A 22942-nucleotide genomic window follows, 5' to 3' on the forward strand; every position below is an offset into this window, starting at 1 on the left:
AGGTGTAGGTACAACAAAGTTAGGTAACACTTTTTCCACTTCAAATTGACCCCAGACTGGTTTTTGTCCAATCTTGCAGAAGATGGCACTATGATAAAAGACCATTTTCCTAAAATGGGAAAATGGAAAGGGAAACTTCCAAAGCAAGATGAGAAATCTGGCTAAAGGAATGTGGTAAGCACTGCCATCTAGATTTCCAGATCTGTATTGAGGTTTCTAGCAATAACAAAAAATGACAGAGAGGGATGACATTAAAAGTGGTAAGTTAATAAGCATAGAATGGATATCTCTCTAAAGAAAACAACAACAACAACAACAACAACAACAACAACAACACTGGGACACCTGAGTGGCTCAGTTAAGTGTGTCTGCCTTCAGTTCAGGTCATGATCCTGGGATGGAGCCCCATGTTAGGCTCCCTGTTCAACAGGGAGTCTGCTTCTCCCTCTCCCTCTACTCCTCACCCCACTCATGCACACTTTGTCACTCTCTCTCAAATAAATAAACTCTTTAAAAAGAAGAATAAAAAGTTTAGAATTTATTCTAAAGTAAATTCAAGTCAGGGAGGATGCTGTTTAGTAATTTAAACCTAATAAAAACTAGTGTTAATAGGTTAAATTACAGTCTACATAGACAGAAAATCATAGTTGCTCTTAGGAAATAAGTTAAAGAAAGTGCCATACTTTCATAGTGATCCTATTATCATGGTCACAACTGGGTCAGATATTAGTGTCTGATTCCACCTATAGACTAGCCAGTAGTTTCTTTAAAAACCAGGAAGCAGGGGACCCCTGGGTGGCGCAGAGGTTTGGCGCCTGCCTTTGGCCCAGGGCGCGATCCTGGAGACCCGGGATCGAATCCCACATCGGGCTCCCGGTGCATGGAGCCTGCTTCTCCCTCTGCCTGTGTCTCTGCCTGTCTCTCTCTCTCTCTCTATCATAAATAAAAAAAAAAAAAAAAAAAAAAAAAATTAAAAACCAGGAAGCAGAACTCAGCCAACAGGGATGCTCTGTAATAGACATAATAACTATGTGAACCAAGTAGATTCTCTCTTGAGAAAATGGAATATAAGATACAGATTATAGTATACAAAGAACAGAATACACTGAAGCCGCAAAATACAAAGAAGGAAGGCTATATGTAACTAGTGGCTACTATACCAGCCACTGCATTACAGCCCCTTCCTCTCATTGCTGAAAGTTCAACTACAGAATGGCTGTACTGAGTGGTCAGAGGCATGCCTGCTCCTAGATCAGTATAGTTGCTGACACCACTCTAGCCCTGAGAGATCTAGTCTTGCAGCAGTTTAGTTTTCTTTTTTTACTTCTCTGTGTTCGTGTTCTGTTTGCTGTAGTAACCTGAACATGTTTTTATTCCTGTTCCTTGAAAACTACATAAGCCTAATAACAAAAACCAAGAAATCACCTGATCACTGCCAATTTTAGATCTGGGCCAAGGAACATCTAGAAGGGCCTGTAAGGCATGTAAACAAGCAGTAATGCTTTCCATGGTTGCATCTGAGCGTAAGGAACACAGAAACTCCACACTTATTCCTGTAGAAAACAGAAAAAGAGAAGCTTCTTTGAGATTAATTTATCAAGTTAAGGAATTCATTTTATATTTAGATATGATAGACAATTAAGCTTAGCACAAAGGTAAAATAAAACACAATGAATTTAAGACTAAACAATTAAGACTAAACACCCTGGGTGGCTCAGCGGTTGAGTGCCTGCCTTTGGCCCAGGGTGGATCCTGGAGTCCCAGGATAAAGACCCACATCGGGCTCCCTACATGGAGCCTGCTTCACCCTCTGCCTGTGTCTCTGCCTCTCTCTCTCTGTGTGTGTGTCTTTCATTAATAAATAAAGATCTTTTTAAAAAAAGATTAAGCAATAAAGCAAGTTTTTTAGTTGTTTTTATCAACTTGTACATGAAGAGTAATCTCAATCAGGCTTGTGCACTACAGTGTACTGCTATGAAATAGTTCAAAGATGCAAAAATTATAATAAAATTACACTAGAGAGCTTAATGTGTAGAGTTTTTTTATTAAAAAGAAAAATTGGGGGATCCCTGGGTGGCACAGCGGTTTGGCGCCTGCCTTTGGCCCAGGGCATGATCCTGGAGACCCGGGATCGAGTCCCACATCAGGCTCCCGGTGCATGGAGCCTGCTTCTCCCTCTACCTGTGTCTCTGCCTCTCTCTCTCTCTCTCTGTGACTATCATGAAAGAAAGAAAAGAAAGAAAGAAAAAGAAAAAGAAAAAGAAAAAGAAAAAGAAAGAAAAAGAAAAAGAAAAGAAAAGAAAAGAAAAGAAAAAAATTGGGGGTGTCGGCCCTGGTGGCCCAGCGGTTTAGCGCTGCCTTCAGTGCGGGGTATGATCCTGGAGACCTGGGATCGAGTCCCACATCAGGCTCACAGGATGGAGCCTGCTTCTCCCTCTGCCTGTCTCTGCCTGTGTCTGTCATGAATAAATAAAAAAAAATTTTTTTTTAAAGATATTTATTCATGAGAGACACAGAGGGAGAAGCAGAGACACAGGTAGAGAAAAAGCAGGCTCCCCGTGGGCAGCCTGATAAGGGACTCGATCCCAGGACCTCCAGGATCATGACTGAGCCAAAGGCAGACGTTCAACTACTGAGCTGTCCAGGAGTCCCTAAAAGAAATGTTTTGTTGTTGTTGTTGTTTTGTTTTTTGGTAACCTGAATCTTTGACGTTTTATGTATATTGAAATTCAATTTCCCAACCTATAGTATAACACCCTGTACTTATCCTGACAGGTGCCCCCCTCAGTGCCCATCACCCAGTCACCCCATGCCCCTGCCCACCTCCCTTTCCCCAACCCTTTGTTCGTTTCCCAGAGTTAGGATTCTCATGGTTTGTCTCCCTCTCTAATTTTTCCCATTCATTTTCCCTCCTTCCCCTGATAATCCTTTCACTATATTATAATCTCCATATAAGTGAAACCATATAATGTTTGTCCTTCTCTGACTGACTTATTTCACTCAGCATAATCCTCTCCAGTTCCATCCACATTGAAGAAAATGGTGGGTATTTGTCCTTCTAATGGCTGAGTAATATTCCATTATATATATGGACTGCATCTTTTTTTTTTTTAAGATTTTATTTATTTATTCATGATAGACATAGAGAGTGAGAGGCAGAGACACAGGCAGAGGGAGAAGCAGGCGCCATGCCGGGAGCCTGACGTGGGACTCGACTGCAGGATTCCAGAATCGCGCCCTGGGCCAACGGCGGGCGCCAAACCGCTGAGCCACCCACGGATCCCCTGGACCGCATCTTCTTTATCCATCATTCATCTTTCGATGGATACCGAGGCTCCTTCCACAGTTTGGCTATTGTGGGTATTGCTGTAATAAACATTGGGGTGCAGGTGTCCTGGTGTTTCACTGCATCTGTATCTTTGGGGTAAATCCCCAGTAGTGCAATTGCTGGGTGGTAGGTAGCTCTATTTTTAACTCTGAGGAACCTCCACACAGTTTTCCAGAGTGGTTAAAATAGGCCCCATGCCCAATGTGGGGCTTGAACTAATGACCCTGAGATTAACAGTCACATACTCTATCAATTGAGCCAGGCAGGTGCCCCAACATGTAGAGTTTCATAACTTTGTTCTTACTAAAATTTCTCGAATTTTTTTTAAAAGATTGTATTTATTTATTTGTGAGAGACACGGAAAGAGAGGCACAAACACAGGCAGAGGGAAAAGCAGGCTCCCCATGGGAAGCCCAAAGTGGGACTGGATCCTAGGGTCCCGAGATCACGCTCTAAGCTAAAGGCAGATGCTCAACCATTGAGCCACCCAGGCGTCCCTAAAATTTCTTGAATTTATTGAGTGAATATTATGGATCAAGCACTGCAATCTTTACATACACCATTTCATTTCATTTCATTTCATTCTCACAATACCTGAGGAAGCAGGCACTTTTTTTTTTTTTAAGATTTTTATTTTTAAGTAATCTTTATACCCAAGGTGGGGCTTGAACTTAAAACCCTGAGTTGAGATAAAGAGTCACATGCTCCATGGTATTATTAACACTCTTTTTGACAGGGAGATGAGCACATAGAGCTTAAGTTACTTAATTTGTTCAATGTCAATTACAATGGGGTACATCAAGAATTTAAACTGAGGTAGTAAAACTGCATAGCTTATGCTCATAGTAACTGCCATCCTTCACTCTATAAGTTTGTTTTTATTTATTTTTTATTTTTTTAAAGAGTTTATTTATTTATTCATGAGAATACACAGAGAGGAGAGAGAGAGAGGCAGAGACACAGGCAGAGGGAGAAGCAGGCTCCATGCAGGGAGCCCGACATGGGATTCGATCCAGGGTCTCCAGGATCAGGTCCTGGGCTATAGGCGGCGCTCAACCACTGAGCCACCAGGGCCGCCCTATAAGTTTGTTTTTAAAAAGCTCCTGTCTCAAGGCAAATGGAAACAAAATTTTAATATACTCAACGATATAGGAAATGTGGTCATGTCTGGTCTGACAAATAATAACAGAAGTTCTGTGAACCACAAAGTTTATTTAATTTAATCTTTTACCTCTGTAACCCTTATATTTCATTTAATCGATAATTTCTTTATAGGTAGTGATCTAAATGGGTTGTTTTCTAAGAACTAGGTAAAATATGAAAAACATTTCTTTCATTTATTCTAGAAATTCACTCTTAGATATTTGACTTTATTTATTTTTTAATATATTTCACTTTAAAAATGAAATTTTGGGAAAGCCAAAGAATGGGTTAAACTTCATAATCTAAAAATTTCATCTCTTTGACTTTAAATATTTGCTTGCAATTTTGTACCTTGAATATATTTTCTTGAACCTTGCAATCCTTGAAAATGCAGGTAGGAGGCAGGAGGTGGGATGGGGTTTACAGGAGGAGTCAGTATACCAATATACTCAGTATATTTGTATTTTTTAATATAGAGAGAAAGAAATTTAAAAAATTTATAGACACCACACGAACCTTTAAAAATTGTGTGGGAAAAAACTAGGATTGTCTTACAATTCCTATAATTCATTCAACATGATGCTAAAGCCAGCTTGTAATGGGATTCCAGACTTAATGAAATCTTCAATTTTGTAAATTACTCAATTATACTCAATTATATCAAGGTTATCACTAACACCTAACAAAGATGAAATAATAACCACCAAGAGCTGATAGGCAGTGAGGCACATTTCAAGAAAAACTCTATACGGTTGGAAGCTTGTTAGCTCTTTTACTGACCTAAAATAAGATGGAATCTATCAGTGCAGACATCTTCAGGGGACTTAACTGTAGCTCCAGATGATGAACCCTGACACATGGAAGTTGGTGTTACAGGTCTTGAAAGATGAGCTGCTTCTTCATCCGGATCAGCAACAACAAAACCTGTGCTGGTAAGCCACAATGCTGTAGCATGCAGGATAAGCGCCCAGGAGTTGTAATAATGTAATTTTGCATTTTCACTAGTCTCTGCTGTGTAGAAAGCACCACCTACAAAAAAGCAGCAGCAGTTTCAGGAGGAAGAAAAGAGATTAGTTCCCACTATGTTTTCTCTCTTCTCTATTACACGATAACAGACCATTCCCATTATCCCAAAGTTCCTTTATGGAATTTACATGTGACGTGTGTTTGAAACAAATGTGCTGATATCCATTTACTTATTTAAAAGATTAACATTAACATTTTGCCTTCCTAAAAAACAAACAACAAAAGAAACACAAACATTTTGCCTTCTTAAATCATTTATTTATTTTAAAAAAACAACAAAACCCTAAAACTTTGTTATACCATTAATTCTATCCCTTCTGTAATCACTTTCCTCAAGTCAGTGAGTCACTGCCACAATAGATGCTTGTATTCATTCATAATAGATGTTTACAATAGATGTTTATATTCATAAATAACATGCGCTATTATTTTAACTTTTTAAAAGGCATCATATGGTAACCTTTTTGAACTTGTGTTTTTCATCGAATTTTTTTTTGAGATTTACTTATGTTGCTTTATGTCTATCATTCACTAGTAGCTGACATACTGTGCCAATGAATCAATTTATTTCCATTTTGATGCTACTGAAAAAGTACAATGAACACTCTTTATCTCTCTGTGTATAATTCCAGTTAAATTTTTAATAGAAGTTGTCAGGTCGACCTGAAATTCATATCCAAGAGGAAAAAAAAGGGAATTTTGGAATAACAGGAAGAGTAAAAGTGGCTACCAAATATCTAATCCAAAAAATGCAGATTAATAACTGACTACAAAATTAGATGCCTATTCCATTCACACACACACAAAATCTAGTTGCACTAAAGCCCAAATTGTAAAGTATAAAATTGTAACACTTCTAGGTCTTTATGATCTTAAAAAAAAACCCACTTATCAGGTATTATAAAAAACCACAAACCATAAATGACTGATTACACTAACTTTAGAAAGATAAAAGAATAAGCTATAGACTTGGAAGGCACATAATCACAAAATAATAATAATACCGAAATTATAGAAGGGATTAACAATTCAGTAAAATCATGACAAATACCAAGTAGAAAATGGACAAAGATTATGACTAGGTGACTGATGGAAGAATAAACTTAGCACATAAACCTATGAAATTATTATTATTTTTTATTTTATTTATTCATGAGAGACACAGAGAGAGAGAGAGAGAGAGAGAGAGAGAGGCAGAGACACAGGCAGAGGGAGAAGCAGGCTCCATGCAGGGAGCCTGACATGGGACTCGATCCCGGGACTCCAGGATCACGCCCTGGGCCAAAGGCAGGCACGAAACCACTGAGCCACCCAGGCGCCCCCAGCACATAAACCTATGAAAAAAGGTTTTCAATATACAAAATAACAAAATAAAACAACGAAAAACTACTTCATATCCACCTAATGGACAGAAATTATTAAGCGTGACAACATACAATGGTAGAAGATGTAGTGAAACAGAAACATGCTATTGGTGGGCATATAAATGGTTATAACTGCTTTGGAGAGCAATCTGGCAGTATCTTATAAGGTAAGATGTGCATGCCTTATTACCTAGCAGGTCAACTTCAGGGGTACCATCCTGAAGCAATTCTCACATGTTTATTCTATCTATAAATGGAAGTTATTATAGGGAAAATGTTTCAGATAAACATTACCTACTAAAGGATAAATTCTGAAAAAAGTTACTGATTGTCACTCTAAGAATTATGTACATATTTTACAAACTCCTTACCTTCAACAGGAAGTTGGGAGGCAAATTCTGAAGGCAAAGTTAAGAGAGCAAAATCCTGAAGTGCAGCAAGCCAGAGCCTACTCAGTGTGCTCAGGTCTGTGTGGACTAAGTCAAGCAGTCCATCTGTTGAATGTGGCCCATTTCTGACACTCTCTTCTGAACAGGGGATAGTCTTCAAAGGTTGTCTGTGGCTTTTATGTCTTTCTACAGCAATTATGTAGACCTGTGACAGGGTTAATTTGTAAATAGGAAGATCTTGTACCCATAATAAGGTGCTGTAATATTTTCATCTTGCTCAGGAGACAGACCTTACCTTTGAGCATACTAGATTTCAAATGCACTCTGATACCAAGATGGTATACACATGTAACCACACATACAAACAGGAGTAGAGAGATCCACAAATATTCCCTCAATGAGATGCATTATGGATAGCAAATACTTGACAAATATGCTACCGTTCTGCACTTTTATATCCTTGACAGCTCTAACTAAATGATCACAACATTCTTTCCACTAAACCTCGTTGTAGCCCTATAATCCACCTCAACATATGGCTTCAGGGTCCATTTCTGAACTGCGATAAGCTGAAATACAGAAAATATTTTCTATTTCAAAGTCAGTACTAAATTACTACAAAAAGTTTACATAAATAGATTGAACATGGATTATTTATAGGACTACAGAATGTAAGTATTCAACAGAGGAACAGAGGATACAGCATTTACTATCCCTTTAACTCTAAAATTCAAAACACTGAAAAGTAATTTCAATCTGGTAGCAAACTAGATTGAATTTACGTTCAATGTTTATGTTTAATGTTTATGTTCACTGTTTATGTTTATGTTCAATGTTATGTTAATTTATGTTTATGTAGGTTATTTATAATTTCTATTCAACATAATGTGAATATTCAAACATTTTACTACAGATATATTAATGTGCTTGATTAGAGATTCTGTGATATTGCCTCAATTTCCTGGAGGGATGTATGAAATATGCATTGTGTTACTTTTCAAAAATTCCTCAAATTCTGACTTCCAAATAATCTGACTCCAAAGACATTAGATAGCAGATTATAGACCTCAATTATACACAAACTTTCGGTCAGTCATTATTTTTACTGAGGAGGAAATGGGAGATAATGGGCTTAAGCAGGAGCCCAGAGATTTAAGTTATTATAAAAAACACTATATAAGTAGAGAATTATTTATACAATAGGTTACAAAGATTAGAAATTTTTTTTGCTCTACTAAAAGCAAATGTTTAAAAGCATACAGTGTTGACTATTAGAGTGCATGTAAGTTCCAGCTTACTAAATCTAGGCAGAACTATTTCCTAACCAAGGTTTGTCAAACCTAAATAATGACAAAAATAGACTCCAATTTTGAGGTTTTAATTTGCTTTAATGGAGAAAATGCTTTCTTACATATTGGCTAATTCTCTCAGTCGCAATCTGAGGCTACGTATCTTCACTAAAATGATACATAAGGGCAGCCCGGGTGGCTCAGCAGTTTAGCACCACCTTCAGCCCAGGGCGTGATCCTAGAGACCCAAGATCGAGTCCCACCGCTGGGCTCCCTGGATGGAGCCTGCTTCTCTCTCTCTGCCTGTGTCTCTGCCTCTCTCTCTGTCTCTAATAAATAAATAAAATCTAAAATAAATAAAATAAAATAAAATAAAATAAAAACAGAACTGAAGCTGGCTAGTGTGGGAACTGCTGAAGCTCCAATGGTGGGTATATATGAATGTATTATATTATTCTATCTACTTTCATATAAGCTCAAACATTTTCATAGTAAACTTAAAAATTATGTACCTTTCTTCCTGATTAAAAAAAGTAGACAAACATCTTCCTGCAATATTTCATTAATTTTGGAAAATGACTTATTTTATATTCAAAAGTCACTGTATGAAAGAACACTAAAAAAAAAAATACACTGACATATGTGTGTAGAATTGATACGACATACAAACAAACCCCATTTCCAAAAGTTGATTTCCATTGGTTATTATAGTCTCTCTGGCTCATGGCTACCCCTTCTTAAAGTAGCAGATAATAGACAATGAAGAATGTCTTAGAATGCTTGGCTAAAAAAAATTAATTAACATATAAAGAAATCTCATGTTGAAAGCCTTTTGTTAACCTTAAAAATGGACTTAGTTGTGTTTAAAATAGTTAATTTCAGTTTTTAGCCTATGGTCTTTATTAACAACTTCTAAAATTCCAGTTATAAATGGAGAAGCACTAACCTCTGCCCAGGCTTTCAGCACAGCTAAGATCTCCATGGTAGAAGCGCTTTCATTATATAAGTGACTCAGAGCCTCTTTTCCAGCCTGTATTTTTGTTAATGATGAAACAAGCAACTGATGAACTCTTCGTAAATCATTAAGGTCACTTACAACTCCACTTGCTATCCAGGCACTGCAAACCTGGTTTTTAAGAAAATCAAAAGTTACATTTAAAAATTATAGATGCCTCCTCTGTGAGTTCAGCAGAGTTCAGCCATATCTTAGGAATCTAGACACTGAAATCATCTTGCTGTAAGGAAACCCAACAGATCCTGCTGATAACGCCAGGCAAAAGCCAGGATTTCAAAAGGGAACAAAGTCTAAGGTTGAAGCAAGGAAACCAGTGCCAATAAGTATATAAATCAAAGAGTTTCAGATGTTATTAATATGGAGAAATGAAGCCATGAAAGGTACCACTTTCATAAATGTTTGGATTTACATTTGAACTAAATCTTCAATCTTGATTATTTCATCTTACTATTTTAATTTTTTTATTTATTTTATTTTTTTAATTTTTTTTTTAAAGTTTATTTATGATAGTCACAGAGAGAGAGAGAGAGAGAGAGAGAGAGAGAGGCAGAGACATAGGCAGAGGGAGAAGCAGGCTCCATGCACCGGGAGCCCGACGTGGGATTCGATCCCGGGTCTCCAGGATCGTGCCCTGGGCCAAAGGCAGGTGCTAAACCGCTGCGCCACCCAGGGATCCCCTTCATCTTACTACTGTAAAAGCAGTGATGTTGGTTAATTAATATAACTGTTGAAAGATAAATAACTTAATTATCAGAGGCTGTCTGGTTTTCTTGGATGTCACAGTATTTCTCTTTTTCTAGAGAAAATTAATTTTTCATCTTCCATCTATTTATTCAGTTCCTGTCTCATTTCACAAAATATTTTAGTGGCTTAAGGCAAGAGCACAAATAATGAAGTGATAATAGAGACTTGGCACAACATTTATTTATTTATTTGAGAGACAGCAAGAGCACACGCACACTCGCAAGAGAGAGCATGGGCACGTGGAGGAGGGGGAAAGGGAGAGAGTCTTAAGTAGACTCCATGCTGAGTGTGGAAGCCGATGAGGGGCTCAATTCCATGACCCTGAGATTACTACTGGAGCCGAAACCAAGAGTTAGATGCTTAACCAACTGTGCCACCCAGATCCCCTCAGTATGAGATTTAATATAGCTCTTTGAATATTCAAGGTATGAAACATATCCTAAACACAAGTGAATAAAATAAAGTTGAAAGAACGGACTAAAGTTAAGTTTATTCCATTATGTTTATAAATAATTCAATTCAAGCCAGTTCTGCTTTTAATTACTGCAGGTCATTTAGGGCTGGATATTGAGTGTTTGATAATCATTCCTAGAAAAGTAATATTTTTTAAATCCATCACTGGTTAAATAAATTATGACATAGCCAACACTGGATTACCATGCTGTTACACAGAAGGAGGGGGAAATTCTCTAAATTTAAAAAGTAAAGGAAAAGGAGCAGCTGAGAATGAATGGTTTGACAACTGTAATGTAGAACCCTTGCTATCAAATACAAACTGGAGAATTGCATAAGAGAGGGTTTTACTTCTTAAGCTTTGTCTTTTTAACCATTTACCTGACATGCTTTGGCAGTGACATCAGGTGGCGTCTCTGAAGTGAAGGCTGGCCTAAGTGCAGCTCCTACCTGGCAACAAGATATGAAATATCAAGCATCACTAAGTAAAATAATACAAACTCTTTTTAATATTATTTTAAAAATTTAAAATTATTTGTTTATAATAGGTATTCCAGACACCGATTATTTTTGACTGTCCAGTATATCTTCTTTTAGATAAGAACACCTCAATTTTCCTTTGGGGAACCTTTTCTCTCATTCACTCTTCGCCCATATTGTTGCTACAGAGCTGGAGAGCACTGCCTGACTCCAGAGACCCAAGCAGGGGTAATCAAAGGTCTCCTGAAGACGTTTGCTGGGAGTACTGGGACAGAAGCACAGACTCTTTTTAAGACTGGGTGCTAAGAACGGGGATGCCTGGGTGGCTCAGTCCGTTAAGTGTCTGCCTTTGGCCCAGGTCATGATCTCAGGGTCCTGGGATCAAGTCCAGCTTTGGGCTCCCTGCTCAGCAGGGAGTCTGCTTGTCCTTCTCTCTCTGCCCCTCTCCACTGTTTGTGCTCGCTTTCTCAGATATATAAATAAAAATTAAAAAAAAAAAAGATGGTGCTAAGAGAGCCATCTTGATACCACTTGGAGAGAGCAAACTCGAGAATAAAGCCAGTGTAGAGGAAAGCAGAGCCAACTGAGATTCTTGAAAACAATTTTCCTTTTCAGCTTAAGTGAGCTGTAATTATATTTCTATCATGTGCAGTTGTTTTTTTAAAGCAAGTCCTATAGCCAGCTCAAACTCACTATCCTGAGATCAACAGTCCCTTACTGAGCCAGCCAGGCACTCCTCATTTGCAATTTTACCATGGCTAAAAATATGAGAACTGAAATGAGAGTTGAATTGTAACATTTCATTTGAATATGATACTTCTATGTAACTCCAAGCCCTTTCTTTTGCTTTCTTCCAGAGCATACATGGGCATTTCCTGCTGGGAAGATGTGTTGGAAACTGCTAACTGGTGAACTGCTCCTGTCTCTCTTTACTGCTAGCTGACAGAAGCTGCCACTGAATCATAATGAGAGGTAGGAAAGGATGAATGCTACTGGAGGATTACATGTGATGTGTGTGATGGAACATTTGATGATTCTGTTATCTTTCTTGTTCTTCCTACATTGCTCAATGCCCAGTAAAACATCAGTTAAAATGATTATAGAACTAGTAATAGAAGGCTGAATTCTTTTCTAAGCTGAGAGAAAAAAAAAAAAAAAAAGGTTACATTTATTTCAGGAATGATTTTAAGGTAAGACATGCATGTAGGCTAAATGGAATATTTAGTAATGATTTAATGTTATTTTAAGAATATTCAGACATTTTGTAAAGAGTTGAATTAGCAAAGTCCTTTATTCCCCCAAATTACCAAGAAAGTTTTAATTATTAACCTTTAACCTTATAAAAGACCTGTTTTAGGTACCATTTTGCTTTTACTTGAAGATTTCTTCTTCACACATATTTTTCTATGTACTGATTATACTGGTGATATATTAGCAGAGATATATACTCATTTATGTATTAAAAAGTGACATGCCAATTAGTTTCACAGACTTTTTATCCCAAGTGTTTAAAAATAAAATTCTCTAACCGAAAGTGCTTACATTGGCTTGATACTGTTCCAGAATCACATGACCTGGAAACTCTGGTTCTGGAATAGCTGCAAATCGCCGAATAACAACTAATAGTGTTTCAAGGCCAGAAAGTCGGAGCTGGTCACTGTGATCTGTGGCAGCCATAAAGGCCATGCGAATTAAGTCGGCAAGATGTAGCACCAAAAAGTCATCTACAAGATTAAGAAAGTCTTATCAAGAAAAAGCATATGCTGGAACTAAGATTTACATTAAATGATCATTTCTCTTCCTTATAATTTCAGACTTTTTTAGACTTGCTTTTAAATACCTCTGATTTGATTTACTATTTCGTTGTACTGTTTGTTAAATACAGACTTTAAAGCTGGATTTGCTGCACTACTGCAAATAATCACACACAAAAAACTCCCAAGGCAAACAATTATGCAGCTATTCAAAAACCAAAGGCAAAATTAGCATCCTTTAAAAGAGTGCTAACAGTACCTTCAATAAAAACTTTTTTCAGACTTTCTGATAAAAGCACTTTAGAAGTATTTAGGAAACTTTGGGTGCTGATGAGTTAGGCAGTAATTAGATAGTATAACAGTAATTACATCAAGTTGAATCTGAAAGACTTCAATGTTCCTTTTGAAAAAGTTTTATGTGGTTATTTAAATGGATTAGGTTATGTTATTTCTGTATGTCTTAGTGCACCTACAAATGATATGAATATAAAAAATATTTGTAGCTATGAAATTATAAACGAGCATTCCTTTCATTCCTACAATACATTCTTTGGTATAATAATTCTACTGGGGAGAGCCATAGGACAATCACTTAACAATATTCCAATGATAAAATGTTCAGGGGTACAACTACCTTTACTAAAATATACCTGGGACTAATTTTAATAAGAATGTTATAGATCACAACAGAGAGACCAACTCATCTTAGTAAGTGCCAATTACAATTTTAATTGGGAAGAAAGGAATCAATAAGCATCTATTACGTACTAGTTTTATACCTGTCAGTATCTAGAATGGTACTCATCATAAATAAAGAGACTTAAGAACTACTTGTTTGAAAAATCATTAAAACAGAGATATCTAATTCATATTCCCACACTGGCAATAGTAACATCTTGCTATATAATTCTTTTGTCTGGTAAAAAAGAATCATGAAACCAAAATAATCTATAAGCAAAATTACTGTAAGTTAGAATTCAGAAAATAAATTTTGAGTGTTAGCTAATGTATGTACTACTTTCTAAGAACAGGATTATTCTCTATAAACTTGTCACATACAAGTCCATTAAACAAAAGTGAATAACTTAAGAAGCTAAATCACTGAAAATGAGTATAAGCATTAAAATTATGCTAGCTTCAAAGATTATGCAAATATTATAGTCAAATTTCATAATTTCAAAGAATACAAACTACTTTCTAGTTGTATTTTTTAAATTAATATTAAAAACATAAGCAGACAACATTTCTATGTACATACTCTGGTTTTTTCATTTTTATGCCACTTACTTCTTGAATCCCTTTTTTTCATTTCTTGTGCTAAAGCAATGTCAAAATGTGCGCTGTGTGCATTCTCACACTGGTTAATTATCCTACAGACACATTCGGCAGCAAAGACTCTAGTAGCCCAACGAGGATTGGTGAAAGGAAAAGACTTGTCATCATTTCCAGTGGTCAGAACTGAAGCATCATCCCCTTTATCTCCTTCCTCTTCTTGCATTGTATCCACACAAGTCACAGTTGTAAAATCTTTCATCAAGGGATAATATATGTAATTACATCAAATATAAGATATATTTATAAAGTAACACAAATGATTTCAAATTCATACTAGAATTGCTGATCAATCAAACATCTTTAACAATGTAAAATAACCACATAAAATACAAACTAATTACATCTAATAACTACAGACAACAGTGGTATCTAAAAAATGCTGTTGGGATCTCTGGGTGGCGCAGCGGTTTGGCGCCTGCCTTTGGCCCAGGGCGCGATCCTGGAGACCCGGGATCGAGTCCCACATTGGGCTCCTGGTGCATGGAGCCTGCTTCTCCCTCTGCCTGTGTCTCTGCCTCTCTCTCTCTCTCTCTCTATCATAAAAATAAAAAAATAAAAAAAAAAATGCTGTTAAGAAATGTTCTAGGTCAAAGTGATAAAGTTGTTGATTATACTCAAAGCGAAAAACAAAACATGGTAATACAGATATGATGCTAAATACTAGGATAATTATTAGTCCCCTATATAGATAGTTACTTAAGGAACCTCAAAATTCTCTGGCATGGAGCACGGTGGTTACACTAAGGAGGTTATTTTAACAGTAGGGCCTTGAACAGATAAAAGGTTCTCGAACCCACTGAAAATGTCCGAAAATATTTTTCTTAGGATAGACTCATTGCTGTCATTTATAGTTTCATAATGTCCAAACGGCCAGAGCCAGTGAGTGAGCATTTTTATTTTTTAGATAGATAGAGCTCACACGCACATACATGTGTGGGTGAGGGGGCAGATAGAGAAGGAGAGAGAGAATCCCAAGCAGGCTCCTTGCTTGGTCAGTAACACAGGGCCCAACACAGGGCTGGATCTCACAACCCTGGGATCATGACCTGAACTGAAATCAAGAATCATGCTCAATAGACTGAGCTGTCCAGGTGCCCTTATTTCCTCTTCATATTACTTATTAACTTAACTAATGCTATAAAAAAGCAACATTTTTTCCCTTAAATCATCTTGTATATGAACATTTTTTGAATGTGTTATGAAAGCGAATATGTCACAAAATTATGGCAAAGTCCTGTCTTAAGACTAAGATAATAAACAATATAGACTGAAATGTGTGTTTTCCTAATAAGAAGGGATATAGCCAAACTACAAAGGATAAAGAACAAATGGCAAAATAAAATTGAACAAGTAAGCGCAAGAAGTATGATGTAGAAGTATAAAAAAACAACAGGTGAGACACCAGAGAAGTAATCAACCTGTCTATCTAGGTACATAATAGATTTTCTTTCAAAGAAGTCCTTGTAAGTCTCAAGTAGTGGTGATAGAAGAGAGTCTTTTAACAGAGGGAAACATATGATGATTCATAACAGAGTTGAAAGAATGAATATAAATCAGTGGAAGAGAATAGGACCAAGGTAGACAGTGGAGAATATTAAAAAAAAATTTTTTTTAAATACCTTGCTTCCTTTCACATAATTCAGATACATATTAAATTATAAGGCTTGGGTAACTAATTTTAAGCGCTAATTTTAATACAGTAGGAAGCTGGATTTTATTATTTTAAAGATTTTATTTATTTGAGAGAGAGAGAGAATATGAGCAGTGGGAGGAACAGAGGGAGAAGGACAAGCAAACGGCACTGAACACAGAGCCTGATGTGGGGCTCGATCTCACAACCCTGGTATCATGCGTCACTGGAATCAAAATCAAGAGTGGCACACTTAACTGACTGAGCCACTCAGTTGCCCCAAAAGCCAGATTTTAAAGTGAGGTAGGGTAAGGTCTGAATACATCTGTTGTGTTTTGGGGCAAATTACCTAGCCTCTCCAAGTCTGTTTTCTCTTGTGTAAAATGGGATAATACTGCCTATTCATTGGATGGTTAAAGGATTAAATCAGACAAAGTATGTATAGTACTTGGAACAGAACTGATCTTTCTCCTTTCTTCCTCTCATTTACTTTCTCTTACTCCAAAGATATAAATTTGAAAGACTATAATACACTTTCTCACTAACAAGTATCTTATACTGACAAAAACATTAGGAAATAACACTATTTTCTAACCCTGTTTAAAATCAATATTACTGAGTGTATAGGAACTTGCTTGCTCAAAATGTAACTTTTGATGATTTTTCTATTAAGTGGATTTGATGCGATCTCTCAAATATTATGTATGAAAACAAATGATGCGGCTACTCTAAGTCATGTCATCACTTTTGCACTTTTAGCTTGTTTTATACAAGGAAGTCATAAAGATAATCAGAAGAATAAAAAAAACCACAGACATAATTGTTAGATGTAAACACTACTGTTTACATCTTTTTTTTTTTTTTAAGATTTTATTTACTTATTCATGAGACACAGAAAGAGAGGCAGAGACACAGGCAGAGGGAGGAGAAGCAGGCTCCATGTGGGCTCAACCACTGAGCCACTTAGGCATCCCTAAACACTAGAATCTTCATTTGAAAAAAGCAAAAGCAATTAAAATCCAAATACTCAGACAAAATTGATGAATTGTCACCAGCAAATAATTTTATATATTATTTTAATTTTCAATTTTATTCCAAACGGTAACCATCAATACTTACCAGCTGATGCAGCAAGTACATCTTTACAAAGCTTTAACCAGAAGGAGAGCTTATCCACTGCCATAGATGTAAGCATATGATTTAGAGTCTCTTTGATATCATGGCATAACTTCTGGTCTGTTTCTTTATCTAGTAAGGTCAATAATGCCCCTTCAAGGCCCACTTCTCTGATGTTAGCATCTGACAAGAAGAAAATCGATGATCTAAGTAATACAGAAAACAAAACTGCCATATGAGAAGCACACATATTCAAAAGCTATTAAAATATTACATGCAAATATTCTCACTGCAAAGTAATGAAGCACCTCAAAGGAGAAACATAAGCCTTGGTTTAGCATCTACTTCCTCTAATTCTGAAAGTGCCAAAAGAGCAAATAAATTTTCTCTTGAAAATTTAACTTTTTTAGCATTTATGAAAGCATCTAGATTCTAAATATTATGCTACTATTACACTATTTTGAAAGAGAAATTATCTTTTTTTTTTTTTAAAGGATTTTATTTATTCATGAGAGACAGAGAGAGAGAGAGAGAGAGAGAGGAACAGACACAGGCAGAGGGAGAAGCAGGCTCCATGCAGGAAGCCCGATGTGGGACTTGATCCCGGGTGTCCAGGACCAGGCCCTGGGCTGAAGGCAGCACTAAACTGCTGAGCCACCCCGGCTGCCCAAAAAGAACCTTCAGCGTCCCCGTCAGGGAATCGAACCCCGGTCTTCCATGTGACAGGCAGGGATACTCACCACTATACTAACGAGGAAAACCACATGAGTTCTTTACTGTATTTTACTCATACAGCTAATTCAAGAATTCTAGGAACATATATCAGCATGTTTACACAATGAAAGCCAAAGCAAAAGATGTAGATAATTAAAATTTCTCTGGTTAAGGTAAGTCATTGTTTTCATGAGTGTTGCAACCTGTTTGATGACTACTATACTAGTTAAGCAATGCTGATTAACTCAAGTCAGAGTTACTAAGTTTTAATATAATAACAACTAATTTAAGGAGCACAAGTTGACAGTAAAACACATCGATCTGAGAGCTTTAGATACTGGAAAGCTTTGTGAAGCCTGAGACTTCTAAATGTGTGATGGCACTTTGGAAACTATATACATAAAAGAGCTTATAAGATAGGGATCCCTGGGTGGCGCAGCGGTTTGGCGCCTGCCTTTGGCCCAGGGCGCGATCCTGGAGACCCGGGATCGAATCCCACATCGGGCTCCCGGTGCATGGAGCCTGCTTCTCCCTCTGCCTTTGTTTCTGGCTCTCTCTGTCTCTCAGTCTTTCATGAATAAATAAATAAATAAAACCTTTAAAAAAAAAAAAAAAAAAAAGAGTAAGATATTACCATTACTATTTTTGTAGGTTGTTTGAATTTGTGATGCATATTTGGGTTACTCACATAATTTTATTTTTTTTAAAGATTTTATTTATTTATTAATGAGAGACACAGACAGAGGGAAGGCTCCCCACGGGAAGCCTGATGCGGGACTCAATTCCAGGACTCCGGGATCATGACCTGAGCTGAAAGCAGATGCTCAACCACTGAGCCACCCAGGCATCCCTACTTACATAATTTTAAAATAAAGATATACATACTTAAAACAAATCTTACTGGCTAAGAAATCCTTTAATTCAGCTCTAAAATAAAGAAGGTATAAAATAAAGAAGATATAAAAACTCTCTAACCTGAAGAAGATTCATCTATGATAAATTTTATTAAATTAGATTTCAGAGGAAGAAAGGTACATATGGCAAACTACTTAAAGAATCCAACTTCAATTGATTGTTGTGAAAAACCTTGTTCTAAAATCTAAGAGGCTCTCAAATTTCAATATACATTAACAGGGATTATAAAACCTAGGTAAAAGATTGCTGCTTTCCACTCCTAGATTTTTGGCTAAGCACACTTGTGATGGGGTCCAATAATTTGCATTTCTAACAATTTCTCAGTGAGGTGGATATTGCTGGTCTGGGGGCCTAAGTTTGAAAACCATTGCTCTAAACCAGTAACATCACTTGCTAAAATGACAGTGATTGTTAGCAACTAGCAGGTTTAAGACATTATATATTAAGTTTTAAATTTCATTTTAAAACCTCATGTTTATATGGAAGATTTAAAATTAAAACAGTCATTTGAGCTGGAGATAATGCTGATAAAAAAGTCTTACCTGAAGTCAACTCTTCTCTGTTGTCTTTAGCAAGCAAAACAGCATGTTCTGAAACTTCAGCTGCTTCTCTCTGTACAAGTTGACGGAGACAGGCCAGTACTGCTCTTCTCAGTAACAAATAGGGACTACAAAGATTCACCTGAAAAATACCATTTGGGAAATGAAAGAGCTGAAATTCTTGGTGGCATTCACACTAAGTCTAACAGACATTCACTGGATGGATCCCTCCTAATTCTATCCAGCCCATCACTGTACTAGATGCAGTTTATTAAATACACAGAAACTTCTTCAAACTATTCTAGTACATATTTTTTATTATAACCTAGACATAGCTTAAGTACATGCACATGTACTTGATTATGCATTATTCATAAATAAATCCAAACAGAAGCCTCTTGAGTGTTAGAAGACACAAAATTTAATGAACAAAAATAGTTTTGAGAGAAAATATAATTGAGAATTTATTTGTAGCTCATATGTTTGCACTTCATGCAACCTTATAATGTTTTACATTTTCTAAGTAGAAATTTATACAGATCCATATAAGCAATATAGCATATTGGTTAAAAGGGAGGCTCTGGAGTCAAACTGCCTCAGTTTGAATCCTAGATCTACCACTTACTAGCTTTGTGACCTTGGGCAAATTATTTAATCTCTCTGTGCCTTAGTTATTCTTATTTGTAAAATGGAAATAACACTACCCCATCTCACTGGGCTGTTGCAAAATTAACACAAAGAAACATGCAAAAGGGCTTAGCACAGTACCTGGCAAGTAGTGAGTGTCAATAAATGTTAGTTATTATTAACTATTATTAACAGTCTTTATCAATAGTATTTTATTCAGATGCCATACAGAGTAAGTAAATGCATTTTCAAGTAACAGCAGAAAAGAGTTTTACTCAGAAAACATATTCACCAAAAACACTCTCTAGAGATACACATATATGTACATAGACTTGTACAAATCTAAGAGAGAATATTTTTGCTGACACACTCAATACATATTCTTTTTACTGAGAAGTATCTGAACAATGTATCTACTGAGGCTGTATCTACTAAAGGTAAATGACAGGATTATGATATACCTTAAATGAACAATTAAAACAAGTCAACGTTTTCTGGATACAAATTCTTACTCAGTGATTCATAAATAAAATAAAGTATAGGTTTCTGAAATTTATTTTTTTCTAACTATGGAAGTAAAGAGCAGTTTAGGGTGGTTTATGACAATGAATATGTGTTTTACATTACTGATTTTCCAAACAAGATTTGAGAAGTAATAGCCTAATTCTTATAGTGATCTTTATTTAGATCTGGTGTATGTGAGAAAAACAGGACTAAAGTAGGTGAGTTTGTTGAAAAGAGCAGAGGATAAATTCTGAGAAAAAGAGCAGGTAGTGACAGCTGGTTTCTGATACATAAGAAATATATGCAAAGACAGTGAAACCCTAAATTTTATCAGAAGTCAAAAGACAGAAAAGATGTGTGAATGTATCAGCAGTGAAACATATCAATGAGAACTGCTTTATAAATATATTCTATTATACCCTCAAGTCATATCATGAACTCAAAAGTGGAAAGAGGAATCCCATTCACAAGTTAATGTCATTCCAATCATGTTAAAGAACCATTGTTAGAAACTAGTATGTAGAGTAACGGAAGAGTTAAAATGTAAAAAAATTAAGTTTACTCATGCCCAAGATTACAGTTGTATTTTACAACAATGACAAAAAAGCATTCTACAAGGCAATTTTAAAAAAAAGTTAATGAATCTACTAATTATTTTCATTGGAGTTGTACAAGCATATAATACAAGGCAGGTGCGGCATTTATTCAGGCTGGTCAAACACTCTTAGAGAAAGCATGCTTAAAAGTACTCTTTACTTGTTTGGAAGAAAAAAGATTAAAGGCGATCACACAAAGCAAAATGGAACATTTAATATCTCCATGTCATTCTCCAGCATTGTATATTGGGAAGAGGAATACAGTGAGTTAAGGCAAACAAACCGAGCAGGCAAAATGTAGAAATAAAGTCAAACCATAATTACAATTCCTTTCTGAAATGAATATGTAAATCAAAATGATGCAAAATTAAGTGCAAGGACTGAGTGCACCAGCTGGAGAAGGTTAGGGAGGATATGTTTACAGTGGTATTAAATAAACACCATGTAACATGCTACACATACTGGACTTTGCATTAATGGTTAGCTTAAACAAAGAGATGCAGGGGAGAACAAGAACATCTACAACCAAAAAAACAACACAAAGAAACAGCACTGCAAACCTCAAAAAAAGTTAGGAATTGAGGGTCAGGGACCTACCAACACAGAATTATCCAACAAGATCTCCTGCACAAAAACAAATGACAGACTGGTCATGACAAAACCAAAAGATAAATACTAGGATGATTTTGACAACAGTCAGCTAAGCATTAAAATATAAATGTTCATAGAGCTATCATTCAAATTGGCTTAGCTTCAGCTTTAAAAATATGCCACAATTACTTCATTTTCCAACTTTAAAATATGAGTTGAGCTAAGATCTTGGAAATAGTCAACTCAAGATGTAAAGATATAAAATATACAATAACTTAAAAATGTACATTTGTGTAATTAGGTTTTCCTTTGGAATCTCTCATTAAACCTCAATAACAAAGCCAGATCAAGGAGACATGAGTATTAAAGGAGTGATCTGGATTGCATTCACATGAGCAGGAGTACAGCAAGGGACAAAGTTAATGATTTAACTCATCACAAGTTAATTATGGATTTTTTATTCTTGGAAGCCAACTTTTAAAACTAAGAGTACTCAGAATTACTAGTATAGCTAAGACCAAGTTCAGAATGGAAGTTACATAGCATGCAGTTAGAAGAAAACTCTTTCCAGTAAGATTCTTTCCTAATGATGACATGTATTCTGAATATTCAAGGAGTTTCAATTAATATGAAAACATTTCATGCTAAATAATTAAGTTCTCTGTACAAAAGAAAATCTGATCATAAAGTTGTTAAACAGAAAAGCAAAAGCAATTTTCTTACTACAGGGAATACTCTAAAATATAATAAATTCAATCAAATAAATTCAGAATAAAAGCTTACTAAAAATTAATAAAATTAACAAACTACAGTGATAGCAACTTTTAAATGATTTCTGTATAAGAAAAATTATTTTATAGCTTAAATATTATGAGTAACATGAATAAGATTTGTTAATTGTTAATTCTGATTTTCTCAACTGTTCTAAATATTCCTAAAAGAAAAATCTTTTTCTTTTAGGATAGTAGTCTCTATTATTCTCTATATGTAAACTTTCTCAGTCTGGGGGAAAAAAAGTAACAAACTTGGTCAGATCCAATTCATCAAGAATTAGTAGTAAGTTTTGCTATTTTTCAATAAACTTGGTAGATGAATTCATGTATCAAACAAATTTCAAAAGGCTACTAACAAAGTTTCTACTATAATTCTAGAAAAAAAAATGGCAGTAAAATGGAGAGTGAAAGTTTGATCAATTTGCAAAGGAGTGGCTATTTTTCAATGATTGGTTTTAGTGATGGCTCCTAGAATACAAAGAGTAATATTCCTAGGGAAAATTCATTGAGTGGTAAAAGTAAAATCCTTTTTCCAGTTAGTGCTATTTTCTCTACTACATGTTTAACCCAGATAGCAACCAAGTTTCTATCAGAAGTCAGTCACATCCTCCTTTAAA

At 35.9% G+C, this 22942-nt stretch overlaps 1 protein-coding gene across 14 annotated transcripts in view; it reads right to left on the bottom strand.

Moving 5' to 3' along the window:
* Window positions 1-22942, bottom strand: part of HEATR5A (HEAT repeat containing 5A) — a 111807-nt gene that overhangs the window by 21200 nt on the left and 67665 nt on the right. For 11 of the 14 annotated variants that reach the window (XR_005363102.1, XM_038544423.1, XM_038544429.1 and 8 more), the window contains 10 exons: window positions 21559-21585; window positions 19238-19376; window positions 17070-17249; window positions 14273-14512; window positions 12774-12955; window positions 11133-11201; window positions 9486-9665; window positions 7233-7455; window positions 5252-5500; window positions 1426-1553 (listed from right to left, as the gene is read on the bottom strand). Coding sequence is in view for 13 of the 14 variants with exons in the window: in XM_038544423.1 (XP_038400351.1) it covers window positions 1426-1553; window positions 5252-5500; window positions 7233-7455; window positions 9486-9665; window positions 11133-11201; window positions 12774-12955; window positions 14273-14512; window positions 17070-17249; window positions 19238-19376; window positions 21559-21585 (1617 nt within the window). In the remaining variant the exon portion in view is untranslated. The remainder of the gene's footprint in view (window positions 1-1425; window positions 1554-5251; window positions 5501-7232; window positions 7456-9485; window positions 9666-11132; window positions 11202-12773; window positions 12956-14272; window positions 14513-17069; window positions 17250-19237; window positions 19377-21558; window positions 21586-22942) is intronic. The other 3 variants (XM_038544428.1, XM_038544427.1, XM_038544426.1) reach the window with 1 other exon arrangement.

The sequence above is a fragment of the Canis lupus genome, chromosome 8, assembly GCF_011100685.1.
Source record: "Canis lupus familiaris isolate Mischka breed German Shepherd chromosome 8, alternate assembly UU_Cfam_GSD_1.0, whole genome shotgun sequence".
Lineage (NCBI taxonomy): Eukaryota > Metazoa > Chordata > Mammalia > Carnivora > Canidae > Canis > Canis lupus.